Source organism: Apostichopus japonicus, chromosome 1 (genome assembly GCF_037975245.1).
Source record: "Apostichopus japonicus isolate 1M-3 chromosome 1, ASM3797524v1, whole genome shotgun sequence".
Classification (NCBI taxonomy): Eukaryota; Metazoa; Echinodermata; class Holothuroidea; order Aspidochirotida; family Stichopodidae; genus Apostichopus; species Apostichopus japonicus.
In genome coordinates, this window is record NC_092561.1 from 15,987,244 (window position 1) to 16,002,679 (window position 15,436).

General features: G+C 39.2%; 2 protein-coding genes across 2 annotated transcripts; both read left to right on the top strand.

Moving 5' to 3' along the window:
- Positions 1-585: 585 nt before the first annotated feature.
- LOC139968972 (uncharacterized) lies at positions 586-6,444 on the top strand. Its single transcript, XM_071973629.1, has 4 exons — positions 586-829; positions 3,961-4,026; positions 5,435-5,746; positions 6,161-6,444. The coding sequence occupies exons 2-4, from the start codon at positions 4,002-4,004 to the stop codon at positions 6,193-6,195; spliced, it is 372 nt and encodes a 123-aa protein (XP_071829730.1). The 5' UTR covers positions 586-829; positions 3,961-4,001; the 3' UTR covers positions 6,196-6,444.
- On the top strand, positions 6,166-14,519 carry LOC139968961 (uncharacterized). The gene is made up of 19 exons (XM_071973618.1): positions 6,166-6,171; positions 6,481-6,648; positions 6,833-6,898; positions 7,202-7,282; positions 7,478-7,783; positions 7,900-8,027; positions 8,245-8,374; positions 8,903-9,038; positions 9,292-9,442; positions 9,769-9,998; positions 10,395-10,466; positions 10,665-10,846; positions 11,212-11,487; positions 11,747-11,896; positions 12,075-12,149; positions 12,449-12,523; positions 12,779-12,808; positions 13,261-13,539; positions 13,821-14,519. Exons 4-18 carry the CDS (start codon positions 7,205-7,207, stop codon positions 13,537-13,539), a joined length of 2,298 nt encoding a protein of 765 aa, XP_071829719.1. The 5' UTR covers positions 6,166-6,171; positions 6,481-6,648; positions 6,833-6,898; positions 7,202-7,204; the 3' UTR covers positions 13,821-14,519.
- Positions 14,520-15,436: the final 917 nt, after the last annotated feature.

Sequence of the window (15,436 nt, forward strand, 5' to 3'; positions counted from 1 at the left end):
GTAGTGATCCCGGTGCATAGACCCTACATAGTTTCTGAAGGCTGCAGATATGTATTATTTGTACTTTCTCAAACACAGTTCCATAAAAAATGAAGAAAATATAAATGTGAGCTTGAATAAATGTCTATAGTGTGAAAAGATATCTGTCTTATTAATTTGATATGATATTTGGTGGTTGAAATGACTAAAACTAAACCCCTTTGAAAAGAGTACCACACTACGTGCAGCTTTTATCTACATTTATACTTCTACATGTGGAAAAGGATTATGGTTAATTTTTCATGAAAAATGCTTTTGAAAGTCCTAAAATATGCATGCCAGTTTCAAAAAAGGAGGTTGTTGGTTTTTAAGGATATTTTGTTGAAGATAATGGTAAAGTGCTCTCTGTTTTACCTATGCACAATAATTCTCCTCAGGTAGGCCACACCTATCTTTACTTTAATTGCTTTATTGTTCATTTCTTTTCAATTCAAACACAATGAAAGCATCTCTGGTCTGGGATACACAACTGGGGTTGGGGGGGATTAACTTGTTCAACCAATCAACAGGAAGTGCTGACACTACTGTAGACTGGGGGGGGGGATTAACTTGTTCAACCAATCAACAGGAAGTGCTGACACTACTGTAGACATAAATTATCAATAGTGTAGGAGGAAAACTTGGCCCAGACTCTCACTGTGTATGTCTTTAGTATATAAGCCCACGCACTTGGATTGGATAATCATTCTACAATTTAATTTGTGAGTACCAAAGAGAAACTTTCCAATTCCACCTTGTGATTCATCATCAATCAAGACTTAGCCCAAGTATTCTACGGTTACAAGTACAGGTAAGACCCATTTACTTTTTAACTTCTATTCTTATTTATTTAAATTTCCTTAGCCATATAGTTAATAGTGTGATGAACTTTTAATGTAGTTGTTATCAGTATGTTATTTAGTGTTGATGTAATAGTTTTTGTTAGTTGAGTAAATTTACTTGAATGTTGAGTTCATCGTGTTTAAAGCCCACATATGGGTGTGCTCTCCAAATTTAGCAAATCACAATATCTTGAAACTAACAGCCTTCTGCATATGGTTGAGAGTGAAACATTACATATGATAAGTAAACAGCTCCTAGGTGTAGATAGAGTTGGTTAGTAATAGGGATGGGGCCAAAATGACTTTCTGAGGAGGGATATTTTGTGCAGAATTTAAGGTGCTTCAATGGATATCTGGTCACCTTATTCTAAAAGCTTGTACATTTATTTATGAGTTGAAGCGACAATTTTACCAGTAGCCAAAATGAAATAGGGCCACCTTTTTAAAATCAATAAGACTAAATTACTAAATTTATCTGTCTAAAATTATATAGATTCTCATCTTGTTCTAGCTGTTACTTAACATTCAGTTTTAGTTCCCTTATTAGGCAAGTATAGATATGTATCTCTAACTGTGGTTCTGTAAATCACTCTTTTTTTTACACCAAAAAATGCCTAAAATTTGTATGGCAGCAATTACCACACCAAGCCATGCATGTAAAAGAGATATCATTTCAATTGTGTCATCAACAATAGTGAAGTAATTGTTTGTACTAGTGGAAGATGAACGATAGCCATGTTCGCAATGGGGGGGGGGGGGGGTAAAAACTTATAAATCAAGTGTACAGAAACAATGAAAATATATGTGAGACCACCAAATAGACTGTCTCATAGTTATGTTCATGGGTTAGTAAGGACAAATACCTATATTAAGCAAGTTTCATTGTTGGTAAAGTTAATAACATAGTAGCTAGTAATTTAATGATGTTAGGTTTTTTTTACCAACCGAAGTGTTAACGAATATGAATGCCTTCTTGTTTAATCTCTGTTCACGAAGACTTTGCTTATCAATATTCAGATATAAGAAATGACTTATTTTGTGAAAACCACCCAATACAAAACATGTATATAATATGTTTTTATAGTCACCAACATAGGACAACCATTATTATATTATTATATTATATTATATTATATTAGGACAACCATGTGTGTATTTTTATATATTTTTTATGATTGATTATAAGGTGTGGTGGGGGGAAGGGGGCAGACGAAAAGCAACCCACACAGACCGTAAATTCAACTTAGAGATTAACAGATCGAACAGCCTTCAGCATGGTTAAGAGTCAAACATTACAGTTGATAGGTTAACAGCTCCTCGGTGTAGATAGAGTTGGTCAAAACTAGGGATGAGGCAAAATGAATTTTTCCTAACCAAAGTATTATAACGACTATGAATGCCCTCTTAGATTAATCTATGTTCAGTACGACTTTGCTTATCAAAATTCAGGTATAAGAAAGGACTTATTTTGTGAAAATTTCCCAACACAAAACATGTATTTTTTAGTTACCAACGTAGGATCTCGTATCTCAAAAATTATGTTATTTGTCAAGTTTAATGATATGTCTTAGTGAGTCCTGCTCCCCTAAGTAGTTTTTGATTAAATTTGTTTTTAGATGTTACATGGTGCAATGATCTATAAGTTTTACTGTTTTACACTCATACATTTTTTTGGACCTACATATGTTTCATGATTGAGTACACAACACAAAACATGTATTTTTTAGTTACCAACGTAGGATCTCGTATCTCAAAAATTATGTTATTTGTCAAGTTTAATGATATGTCTTAGTGAGTCCTGCTCCCCTAAGTAGTTTTTGATTAAATTTGTTTTTTATGTTACATGGTGCAATGATCTATAAGTTTTACTGTTTTACACTCAAACATTTTTTTGGACCTACATATGTTTCATGATTGAGTACAAGGTGCGTTGGGGTTAAGAGTCAAACATTACAGTTGATAGGTTAACAGCTCCTCGGTGTAGATAGAGTTGGTCAAAACTAGGGATGAGGCAAAATGAATTTTTCCTAACCAAAGTATTATAACGAATATGAATGCCCTCTTAGATTAATCTATGTCCAGTACGACTTTGCTTATCAAAATTCCGGTATAAGAAAGGACTTATTTTGTGAAAATTTCCCAACACAAAACATGTATTTTTTAGTTACCAACGTAGGATCTCGTATCTCAAAAATTATGTTATTTGTCAAGTTTAATGATATGTCTTAGTGAGTCCTGCTCCCCTAAGTAGTTTTTGATTAAATTTGTTTTTAGATGTTACATGGTGCAATGATCTATAAGTTTTACTGTTTTACACTCATACATTTTTTTGGACCTACATATGTTTCATGATTGAGTACACAACACAAAACATGTATTTTTTAGTTACCAACGTAGGATCTCGTATCTCAAAAATTATGTTATTTGTCAAGTTTAATGATATGTCTTAGTGAGTCCTGCTCCCCTAAGTAGTTTTTGATTAAATTTGTTTTTTATGTTTCATGGTGCAATGATCTATAAGTTTTACTGTTTTACACTCAAACATTTTTTTGGACCTACATATGTTTCATGATTGAGTACAAGGTGCGTTGGGGTTAAGAGTCAAACATTACAGTTGATAGGTTAACAGCTCCTCGGTGTAGATAGAGTTGGTCAAAACTAGGGATGAGGCAAAATGAATTTTTCCTAACCAAAGTATTATAACGAATATGAATGCCCTCTTAGATTAATCTATGTCCAGTACGACTTTGCTTATCAAAATTCCGGTATAAGAAAGGACTTATTTTGTGAAAATTTCCCAACACAAAACATGTATTTTTTAGTTACCAACGTAGGATCTCGTATCTCAAAAATTATGTTATTTGTCATGTTTAATGATATGTCTTAGTGAGTCCTGCTCCCCTAAGTAGTTTTTGATTAAATTTGTTTTTAGATGTTACATGGTGCAATGATCTATAAGTTTTACTGTTTTACTCTCAAACATTTTTTTTGACCTTTCATGATTGAGTACAAGATGTGTTGGGGGGGGGGGGAGGAGGAAGAAAGCCCCAACTTCTATATACTATATATAATTGTAATTTATATGTCACTTTACCTGCAGCCTGTTATACTCTGTGAGTTTCAAAGAAAGTCGTGAACAAGATGAACACCATTTTAAGAAAGTATGGTAAGTAAGACTATTGAGCCTATTTATTTTGTTTTCAATTTCCAAGTATATAGCAATCTATCATGATTGAGGTAGCCGTATGAGTATAGCGAAAGAGCGTAGTTAAGCAGGTGAGTGCTGAATCTATAACTTTGATAATAAGGCGTAGCAAGGCCTGTATTTATTAAACTGTATGTGAGCTGGTGAATTCCCACTCCACTTTCCCATCTTTCACCTCCTTCTGAATCCACCTCCCAGGAATTTAAGCAACTGACATAATGAGATCTGGTGACATATAGAACAGATTTTACAGCTATTCATTAACTCATCATTTTATTGAGTCATAACTGAGAGTGTTATATTGAGCTTTTTAAGTATATGAGCAACCACTTGTAATGGACTATAGTCAGTTGGGTTAAAAAGAACAAAAACATTTACCAAAAGAATGATATAACAAGAGATACATGTATGACTTTCATCATTTTTTATTCATTTCAACTGGCTAGTAGGAACGTCTTCTGACATAACTTTCAGAAATTTTGTTTTTGCAAAGAATGAATACAAAATTTGAAGAAAAAACTCTGTTCTTTCTAATATATACCAGCCTAATTTAGCATTATCTTAGGCCTATACACCCCTAGATTTTAGGGTACCCCAGTCTCAAATGCTGAGCTAATGATGTTCCAGCCTTTTAGGGTCTAGGATGTTCCTTATGCTATTCTCATTGTGTTAGGCTACCAAAGTATTTAACATTAGGCTAACATCACACAGACCTTCCCCATTTTTATGATAAACATCAGTAAAAAATATTACAACAATGAGATTCTGTGTGTTGAACACTTTTTATAATAGATGACAGATATTGGGGTAAATAAAAACATCTGTGGGGTAAATAAAACTAGTTTTTTTTTTCAGCAGAGTGGGTATATAGTTATTTGTCTACAAGATATGTAACAAACAACTATACAGACATGTAGTTATAATATACACCACACAACAAGTTTAAATTCCACTCTGCTTGGCCAATAGGATCTTTTATTTTTATGTCCCAACTACCCCCTTGTTTTTTTTTACCCCACTTGACTATATATTACAGGAAGAAAGGACATGTAGTATGATATTGCAGTCCTTCAATTTGGAGAATTCACCCCATACTTGCCCATCACAAATGATGCATAACCCCCCCCCCCCCTCCCAGTTTAGATCAAGTTTGCAGTGGCTAACCTATTTATAGTTTTATCATTGGTCAACTGTGGTTGTGTGCATCTTTAGAGGTAAAGTTGAGAAGTTTGGTCAGCTTTCCCAAGTCTAACATCCTCTACTTTGTTTTCAGATGGTTCAGTGTGAATTTGATGTTATTTTCACTATTTGTATAGTTATAAACTAAATCAATGTATCCTCTTTATCCATGGTGTTTTATTTTTCTTAGTATCATTCATTAAGGAACAATGGACCTCAGGTGCATTGGAGAAGACTGTACTGGAGGAGGTGGAGAGGGTGCAGTCGGCCGGCTTCCCCCGTGGAGCAGGGGGCTTCTCCGCCTTCCACATGGAGATGGTGGACTCGGCCTTGGCCAGATATGGGAGCAGGCGGTCCACTGCCCTTATCGACGAGGGAGTGCGGCTGTGGCTGTCGCTGACGACGGCAGAGGGCCGTCTGTGGTCGTCCCAGCTCCTGCGCTACCGGGCCAAGGCCGACATCATCACCTTCGTGGGAGCACGGCTGATGGGTCAGTTTATCGGTATGTGAGATATCACTTTACATTGACTTACCTTCTGTAGCTGAAAGATGCTAGTTATTGATTGATTGATTTTTTTGGGGGAGGGGGGAGGGGGGACAGGGCGAGAAGTGAGGGTCAATTGTAGGTTGGGGAGGGAGGGTGAAGATGATGTTAAATGTTCAGTTAAAAGGGTAAAGTGTCTTTGTTTTGGTCATGTTCTTATGATAGTATCAGGGGTAGAGAGCACATCTAATTAACCAGCCAATTCAGGGCATACATCCCTCCCTTTAACCATCCAGATATTCAAAGTTTTGTAGGATATCAATAACCATAGTGGATTATCTTTCGATGAAGGTGAAACTTACATTGTTTTGACTCAGCATATGATAGATCAGAAAATGTTAACCTTATTTTTCTTTCTCTTCTTTTCCACAGAAAGACGCAGGGTAAGTTACAAGATTTGGTGGTGACGGGGCAGCCAGTGTGGGAAGAAAACTAAGGAATTCACAAAATAAAAGCAGTTTTTAAGAAAACATTATACAGATTATATCTGTCTAGAAATTCTGATATTCATCCTGCCGCAGGATTCATTCTGTTGGATAAATTCGGTTTTGTTGTTCCTTTGTCGTAACATTATACAACATCTCGATGAATATTTTATCACACATTACGTACCTTAATTCTTCCCTTTCTTGTTTCAGAAAAAAATGCTATTTTTCTTTCAGTTAATGGAATGAAATTTTATTATGTTACAGGAAAGAGGGAGCGACAGTTCTCAAACGTCCTACGAAGACGAAGACGATGACGAAGACGAAGACGATGATGATGACAACGACGAAGACGAAGTTGAGGACTCGGAGGAGGAAACAAAGACAGAGGTCTCAGACGGTCTCATCATCATTGAAGATGACACAGACTTACCAGTGAGTGCCCTTTTTCAACTTTAGCCGAGTCAGGCACCAATTGTATTTAAATCTGAAAACAAAAGTTAATGTAAAATGATATGTTATACATAGTTCAGGTGCATATTCAGTTTCTTGATTGGGGGAGGGGGCCATTCGGACTGACAAGCTTCCTAATCTCATCCATGAATGGTATCATTCACAGACAGGCTGTGTCGTCGGTGAGAGACCGTTTGAGGACCGGACGATAGAAGATATAGAAAATGACAGAGTAAGTAAAATGAAAGAGTGATATTTTTCTTCAATTGTATTGCTTTATATATATTTAGGTATATATATATATTTATATATTTTTTTAATTTATTTAAATATTTATTTATATATTTATATATATCTATATATATAAACCTACATATATATATATATATATTTATATATACATATATAAATGTGTGTGTGTGTGTCATAAGACGTAAGACGTAGCTATTAAAAACTGTCGTTATCACTCAAATTTGTCTTCATAATCTGAATAGATTTCAAAATTGTTAGCTATTCCACATTGTTCCCCTTCTAGGCGATGGACATACTGAAGAGTCTGGGGACGGAGGCCGCAGAGTCCGACACTTCCAGGCCTCTTTTCAGCGACCACGAATCGGTACTTAGCACACATTTGCCTTACTCATAAGGGTATGGGCCATTTCAGTTGGTAGGGTGGAGGGGTCAAAAACAGCTATGTCAGAATCTTGGCTGATTCTCACATTCCATGCCAATACGTTCAGAATAACCAAATATCTGGCTAATAAAAATATTATTTATATATATATATTCTTTGCACATTTGTATTCCTCAGGTTGATGAGCTGGAAGTGAAAGAAGAGAGGAATGACCCGGACGATGCGGCCATGGAACGAGACAGGGATGGGGATGACGAGGGGACAGGAGGAGAGGACAGGGATGGGGATGACGAGGGGACAGGAGGAGAGGACATGGACGGGGATGACGAGGGGACAGGAGGAGAGGACACGGATGGGGATGACCAGGGGACAGGAGGAGAGGACAGGGATGGGGATGACGAAGGACCGGACGTGGACAGGGATGGGGATGACGAGGGGACAGGACTAGCTAGCCGGGCGAAACGTCCTCGCCTTGGGGAACCGGTAAATATAATTCATTCATTTACCTTTATGCTTCTTTGATTGTACAGGCCAACAATGCTTTGTTTCCTGTGACCTGAATAAACATTTCTCTTCTACCTCTTTCATTTTAAACACAGAAACGGAAACCAAGGCAATGTCCTCTTTGTGAGGGCATGTTCGTCCGGCTGGCGACACACTTGACAGACAGCCACAACGTGGCCAACAGGGAAAACAGACTGCAACTACTTAACCAAGCCCGCACCCAGTAAGTCTTTTTATCGACACAAGTTGGTTCAAATTTAATCCTTGCTTATGTCGAGGTGTAGTATTTGAACAAATATCAGCTGATGTAGGAGACGTGAAAAGTAATTGTAACACTGCAAATGAATAACTGGATATGTATGTGCATCGGTCTGGCTTCTTCACAAATCATAAATCAATAGACACACTATTTAAGTGAGTGCATTTTTTACTTTCAACAGAAAAGTCCAAAGGAGTGGGTCGGGAAAGGGGGGAGAAGGGAGGACCCTCCGTGATTGCCCGGTCCCTGGCTGCCCGTCAACGGCACTCCTGAGGATTGACCAGCACCTCAGGAGGTGCCATGGTTTCGAAGTAAGTGTCCACTATTCCAATCCATCTGCTTTTTGCAAACGTTATTTCGTATTAGTGACTTCACTAATTGTCTTTAAAATTCTGTAATATGCAAATGAGATACCAAAACAAACAGAAAGGTTGGTACCACTTCATCTTTGAATTAGTAGGCTCCACGGTCTAAAACAGCATCGGACTCACCATACTTTCTCGGGAGGGGTCTTGAATACATTACAACTGAAATGGGGAAGACTAACCTGCTCCCCTTCAACAGGCTTCCAGTCCATGATAGGGGGAATGAAACCATGTGTAAATTCAAGAGGGAAAGGATCCTGCCCATCATCTCATCGTTTCCCGCCAAAAATTTTTGTCTGTTTTTTGCCATTCATGAAGGTCGCAAGTTCCACAATTGTCGGCTACATGCCAGAAGTTCCACAATTGCTGGCCACAGGGCCAAAGGTTCCAAGCATTAGCAAGTCGGGTGAGCATTATTAAGTGTTGTTATACATGACTTTGTAATACATGCTTTCCTGTTTTTCTTTTTCTCAGAAATCCAGCCAAGAATATACGCTTTGGCTGGCGGCAGCCAGGGCTACCGTGCCGGAAACCGACCCCCCTTCCCCCGAGAAAGCAAAGCTGGTCCACTCAAAAATTCCAAAGAAGTTGGATGATAAGGCGGTTTTAGGTATGAACTACATGCTACGATATTCTTTGTTATCCATCCTACCATGCAGGTATTCAATAAATGCGAAAGTATCACATATTAATGTTATTGTGAGATACTGATGAGCTGCACTCTTAAGGGTAGATATGTCCATACAGCAAGCATTATTTCTTTTTACAAAAGATTTTTGACAGCAATAAATATATCTTCATACGAATGTCTTGTTTACAGGCCCTCCTATTCTAATTATGAGTTAACTTTTCTTGTTACACAGACAGGTTCCTGAGCTACGAGGCCGCCATGGTTGGGGGTACTGGCCCCAACCTAAAGCAGGCAGAACAACACCGCCGGCAAGTGGAGATACTGCTCCAGAGACTGGAGGTCAATTCCATTGCCGGCCTGGTCGACCCGCTGTCAGTACAGAGGTAGGTGACTTATCCGGTTAAATTATGGCCACATTTTGAGTCGAAAATTCGAATACAACACTAGATTTTCTCGAATTGTCAGTAATATGTTATATAGTGGCTCACCTATGCCGTCCAAACATCAATATAAAAACTCAAGAAGGGATGAAAGTTGGAAACATTCACAGCAAATCCAGATATATATCACCTCACTGTCGTTGTAAAGGCCAGTTTACTGTTAATTTCAGTATAATTGATAGAAATGTATTTGCTCTAACACCATTCCAAAGTATCGATTCGTTCTTCTCTTACGCATACGTATCTTTTCATATTTTTTTCTAACTCAGGACTGCAAATCTTCTCCGGGACGACAAGAAGGCACCTAAGACCATTTCAAGCTACCTTCTGTCGATGAAACTGTTCTGTCGCTTCCTCAGACTAAACGAGGAAGTGTCCAGGTCCGCCGGTGTAAAGCCCAAGGCCGCAAAGCGGACGGACCTGGCCGCAGAGCAGTTTCAGGTAGCCTTGCGCCCGGAGATAGATCGCCATGGCAGGAAAATTGCAAGCCAGATCAAAGGTAAGCTCCCTTCATATCTCTTACTTTGGGAACGAGGCTCGATATGTCATGTTGGGCAGACCGTTCAGTCAATCTCAAATTTTCTGCACCCCCCACCTTCTCTTCTGTTGGTGGCAGGTGAAATCTTAGGGGGGGGTTAAGAATTTTTGCAAAACATTATATATTTTTAACAAATAAGTGGATGTATACCTTGAATAATCTTGATGAATTAAATTTTCGAAAACCCCTTTTGCATGCTCCTTAGGAAAAGCTGTTCCCCCTCCAGCCTCTCTGAGTGGGGCAAATCCTGATTCAACCCCCTGACCCACCACTTTTGTGTATGGGACTGGGATTTTCATGCAAAGGTTCACAAGTCTGTATGGATCTGATATAGAACTTTTCTTGTTTGTTTTGCAGATTCCATTCTGTCATCAGAAGAGATTGGGAAATTGAAAAGGCTTGCAACGAAAGAAGGAATTGCCATGGCGGGTGAGCTTTTTAAACCATATTTTAAGATCCTTTAAGATAAGAGAGTAGATACACATAGTTTAAAAGGAGTATGAGTACAGGTGGCTGGGGGAGCGGTCTTGGGGGTTGGGAGGGGAGGAAGAGCAACAAATGTGGGTTGGTCGCTACTGGGTATGTCATGCAAATGATCACATTTTCCATTCATTCTTTTCTTTACAGAGAATACAGACTCCATTTTGCGGTCCTCCGTGGCCATGAACAGGTTTCGAGACCTGCTCATGGCACTGATACTCATCAGTACTGGACACCGCAGCGGTGTGGTACTGAACCTCACCGCTGGGGAATTCACGCGGGTCGAGCGGTTCTGTCTGCGGGATGGATCGGCAAGGTGGACGATAAAAGTAAGAACATACATGCTTTGTGTTTTCATGGAACTGAATTATCTCGTCTTCCACTGTAGGACACCATAATATGGACAATATTTAGCTCACATCTTAGATATATTCTGTCGTTGCAGTTCGACATAAATTAATCCGCTCACTCCGACATCCCGTAGGTTAAAGGATGGTATGGCGGCGGGATGGGATTTATCGGCCAAGATTACACGTTTTGATTTTTACCTGTTGTTACTGACCTACTGTGATCGCACTGTACAATGCATTTGATTACCGATATTTTAATTGCTCATTTTATAGCACTTTTACTGTAGCCTTTGATAGTACAATTGCTCCATTTTCACATTTGAATATTTTATTTGCCTTCAAAGATTTCAGACCATAAGACCCTGAAGTCGCATGGACCGACCCACATTACGATAGACCAGACAACATACAACTTAATGTTGGTCTATTTTAATGTGGTTCGGCCCCATCTTCTGAGGGGTCGAGTGGCAACGGAGGCGGAAGAAAGGGACACCCCTTTCTTCCTATCAAACAATGGGAACCGGGTGCGGAGGCTGAAGGCGCTGATGGTGGCAGTTGGGTTGTCGCTGGGTGTCGAGAACTTTTCTCCCCTGAACCTCAGGAAGACAGCCGCGACCTTGGTAAGATTTCAAAGTCCATAACATATTTAAATTATACCGACCCAAGAATAAATAGAACAACAAGTAAATTCAATGGGGGAAGGATTGTGCCCTCCAATACTGTATGTTACCTGCCTAAAATCTTTGTTCATTTTTGCCTTTCCAGAGGGTCAACATTAGTTCCGCAATTGCTGGCCACACAGCCAAAAGTTCCACAATTTTAGTTTGTGTTACCCTATTAACTGGAAACTGATATTGGATTCAAACTTTTTAATTACAGGCCGTTCAATCGGAGACAGCCGCTGGACGGTCCAGGGTCGCACAGGCTATGTCGCATACCGAGTACACTCAGGGGAGGTACTACAACGAGAGGCTGGCCGGCGAACAGGCCTGCATAGCAGGTTCCATCGTCGCCGGTCTCCTCGATGGGGTAAGAATGACAGTTTCCTAATGAGCGCAAGCTCTGTTTTGGCCTTGTTGTCACATTCTTAAGAAATTCATTTATCAAAAGAATTCTTTTTATTTGAAATGGAGTCTTAGCATGATAGCAAATGGAATGAAAAAAATGATGGGCGTTTCAATATTGAACTTCCTTTTCTCTTACACAGACACGCACTCAGCAACAACGAGCCACCACAGCTGCCGAATTTTCAGATGTTGCCGGCCCCTCTGGACTTTCGCGGGTAGGTTTGTCATATTTCTGATCCTATTTTACACAATGTCGTGTATTACGTTGATCGAGACTGTTTTTGTTGAGCCAGACGAGATCAAAAGTTCAACCCTATTGCTTTTATGTGGAATAATCTTGCCCTTGAAATTCATGCAGGCACGCCACTACGATAAAACTTGCCGAGCATTTTACACTTGCTGAAAGGGGTCTTGCGCCACTGAATCTTCGATACTTGTAGTTCGACTCAACAGATTGACATGTAAATATTGGCGTTATAATCTCTGACTCTTTGTTGGTTTTCCTTGATTACAGCCGACTCCTTCAGCCTCTCACCCAGGAACTCCTCCCAAGCGGCAGATGTCTTCAGATGAAGACGAAATGCCAGAGGTAATTTTTTATCTTCATAACCCCCTGAGATTGACAGGACTGACACAACCAAAGCCCTTAAGAGGTCAATTATGTTACATTAATCCATTAATGGTCCAGTCACGTGTCATTGCCACGACCGAAATATAAAAAAAAGTGCTCACTGACAAAATATGTTTAACATACACTTAAATGATATATGTACATACTGAATGTATCCTTTCTTAGAAAGCCACATTCTTAACGACTCTTTTTACGTTTCTATTTATTTTCTAGTTTGTTCCGCCAACGCCCCTGAGGAGACTGGTAAGTAAAAAGTCTCAAGTATATGTACATCAGTATAAAAAGATATGACATATCAAAATAGGAGTCAAAAGCAAATTCACTGAAATAAATTGAGATATAAGTTAGAGCTAGGATTGACAATGACTGAAATTTGTTTAACCGCACCGTGAATACAAAAACCCTTATAGACAAACCAATTCGAGTGTCGAGTAGTTCTCGATCTGGATGCATTGGCCCTATTTCTCACATTGCACGTAGTCTTTGGAGACGTTATTTCACCTCGGGCGCGTTGCTGAATGGGTGTACTTTGTTAGCTCTGTCAAGTTTCTTAGCTTCCCTTTCAAATTCATCTTTAGTCTCATTGCTAACCCTTGCTTAATAATGATATTTAAATCCCAATATCATAATGCTACCTCTGATTTGAAGCTACAAGGATTAAAATACTAATTTAATCTGTATTTTTTTCTTTTCAGCCCACTTACACCACTGATGTCGAGGATGCACCTCCAGTTGCTGCACCGCCCACTCGAGTCAGGGCGTTATTTCAGGACTCCGATGTGTCTATGCTACTACATCTCTATCGAGAAACTGTAAAAAAATCCAATCAAAAGATCACGAAAAAAGATGTAGTTAGAAAGATGCATCGGGAGAATGCACACCTGGCCGGATGGACGGTGCAGCAGCTTTATGACAAGCTGAGGAAGCTCCTTGAAAAGGAAGAGGACAAGAACTTCCATGGCGATCCTAAATAGGTACGTTAGCGAATGTTCCTTTGCACAACAATAACAATTTATTATTACCGTTTCAAGCTATCACTCAACTACAGGGATAAGTGTGGCAATCTAATGTTTGTTTTGCTTACAGATGCCCCCATGTATTCTTAATGAACTGTTGAACTCCCCATCCCCTCCCTTTGAAATGTATGGTGCTGCTTAAGGTTTGCATTATCTACTCTGTCTTCCAATACATCCACAATGAAGTAGTATCATGGACCTCTAACTCCATAACATTTTCTTGCATTTTGTTTTTGCAGGACTCAACATCAACTGAGGCACGAATGATTGGAATGGAAGTCCTCTTCCTTTTGGAGCAGAGGTGTAAGTGGATGGGGGGGGGGGTACTTTCATATTTCAATCTCCACCGTGGGGGCGGGGGTTGTTAAATTTTATAAGAATAAAATGTTACATTAAAACCTGATTCTATATGGTTTATTTAAGGGTGTGATGATTATGCTGTTCACACTATACCTATAAAGTTTAATATTATAATTTTGAAATTAAAACTGTTCAATTAGAACCTAGCTGATTCTACATGGTTTATTTATTGGTGTGATGATTATGCTGTTCTCCCTATTAGTTCATTGTTAAATATTATAATTGTGAAATTCACTCTCTTCACCACAGGGGGAGGCAGGGGCAGAGGGTTGTGAATTTTAAAACTGTTCAATTAGAACCTATCTGATTCTACATGGTTTATTTATTGGTGTGATGATTATGCTGTTCACCCTATTAGTTCATTGTTAAATATTATAATTGTGAAATTCACTCTCTTCACCACAGGGGACGGGCAGGGCCAGAGGGTTGTGAGTTTTAAAACTGTTCAATTAGAACCTATCTGATTCTACATGGTTTATTTATTGGTGTGATGTTTATGTTTATGATGTTGGTGTGATGATTATGCTGATAATGTATTTAGCTTTTTAATGTATTACAATATTCAAAAGATTGAGATTCAAAAGATTGAGAATATATTCAAAAGATTGAGTTTGTCTTATTATTGGTATTTCATAGTTTTTACATTCACTACTTTGTCTGCCTGGGCCCTGCAATCCCTCCCGACCCCACCCACCCCTACCTACCCCCACCCACCCCCACCCACCCCACCCCACCACCACCCCTCCCTCATATGCTGCGATCGCAGGAGAAGGTTAAGTTTTTAATCTTATTTCATATTGGGGGAAACTAATATAACAACGACATCAACAACCTCTGCTCTTGTAATGGTTTTCTAATCAATGATAAGGGTGAATGAAACCCACGTGTAAAATCAATACGAAAAGGATTCTGCCGCAACCGCTATATTTTTCCCGCCTAAAAGCGAAGGTCCGAAACTCCACAATTGCTGGCCACAGAGCCAAAAGTTCCACAATTGTTGGACACATAGCCAAAAGTGCCACAATTGTTGGCCACAGAGCCAAAAGTGCCACAATTGTTGGCTGGTCAATTTGTGTCAGAGAATATGCATTCTATGTTCACTGCAACCCCCAGCCCCCGCTTACATCTGTATTGATGCTAGGCTTCCAATATATGTGCCCGTCTTCCAAACGTATTAGATTCTCCAATTAAAAGAAATTGTATTTCTATATGCATTGAGCTTGCCACAGGAACCTTGTCAAGCAAGCTTTTTGCATCCTATAATCATCAGCCCCCTCTTGTTTGATGTGTTGTGCGTATGAGTGTGTGTACTGTTCTTGAAAGATTAAGATATGATTTATTTTTGGGGGTATCGACAAACGATGACGGGGGATCTATACTCAACTACACGTAGGTATGGAGTATATTATGTAAATAAGACGAGCACTTTCCTTCTTCGTGAGTGTGATAAGGAGGGGGCAGAGTGGAACTCCCCTACAGGAGTACCTTTAAGGAT

Excerpts from the sequence above, each read along its gene's own strand:
- LOC139968972 (XM_071973629.1), top strand. The coding sequence starts at position 4,002 with ATGAACACCATTTTAAGAAAGTATG. Across the intron at positions 4,027-5,434 it reads CACCATTTTAAGAAAGTATG|TATCATTCATTAAGGAACAA; the intron begins GTAAGTAAGACT and ends TATTTTTCTTAG. Across the intron at positions 5,747-6,160 it reads GCTGATGGGTCAGTTTATCG|AAAGACGCAGGGTAAGTTAC; the intron begins GTATGTGAGATA and ends TCTTTTCCACAG.
- LOC139968961 (XM_071973618.1), top strand. The coding sequence starts at position 7,205 with ATGGACATACTGAAGAGTCTGGGGACGGAGGCCGCAGAGTCCGACACT. Across the intron at positions 8,375-8,902 it reads GGAGGTGCCATGGTTTCGAA|AAATCCAGCCAAGAATATAC; the intron begins GTAAGTGTCCAC and ends TCTTTTTCTCAG. Across the intron at positions 12,150-12,448 it reads GCCCCTCTGGACTTTCGCGG|CCGACTCCTTCAGCCTCTCA; the intron begins GTAGGTTTGTCA and ends CCTTGATTACAG.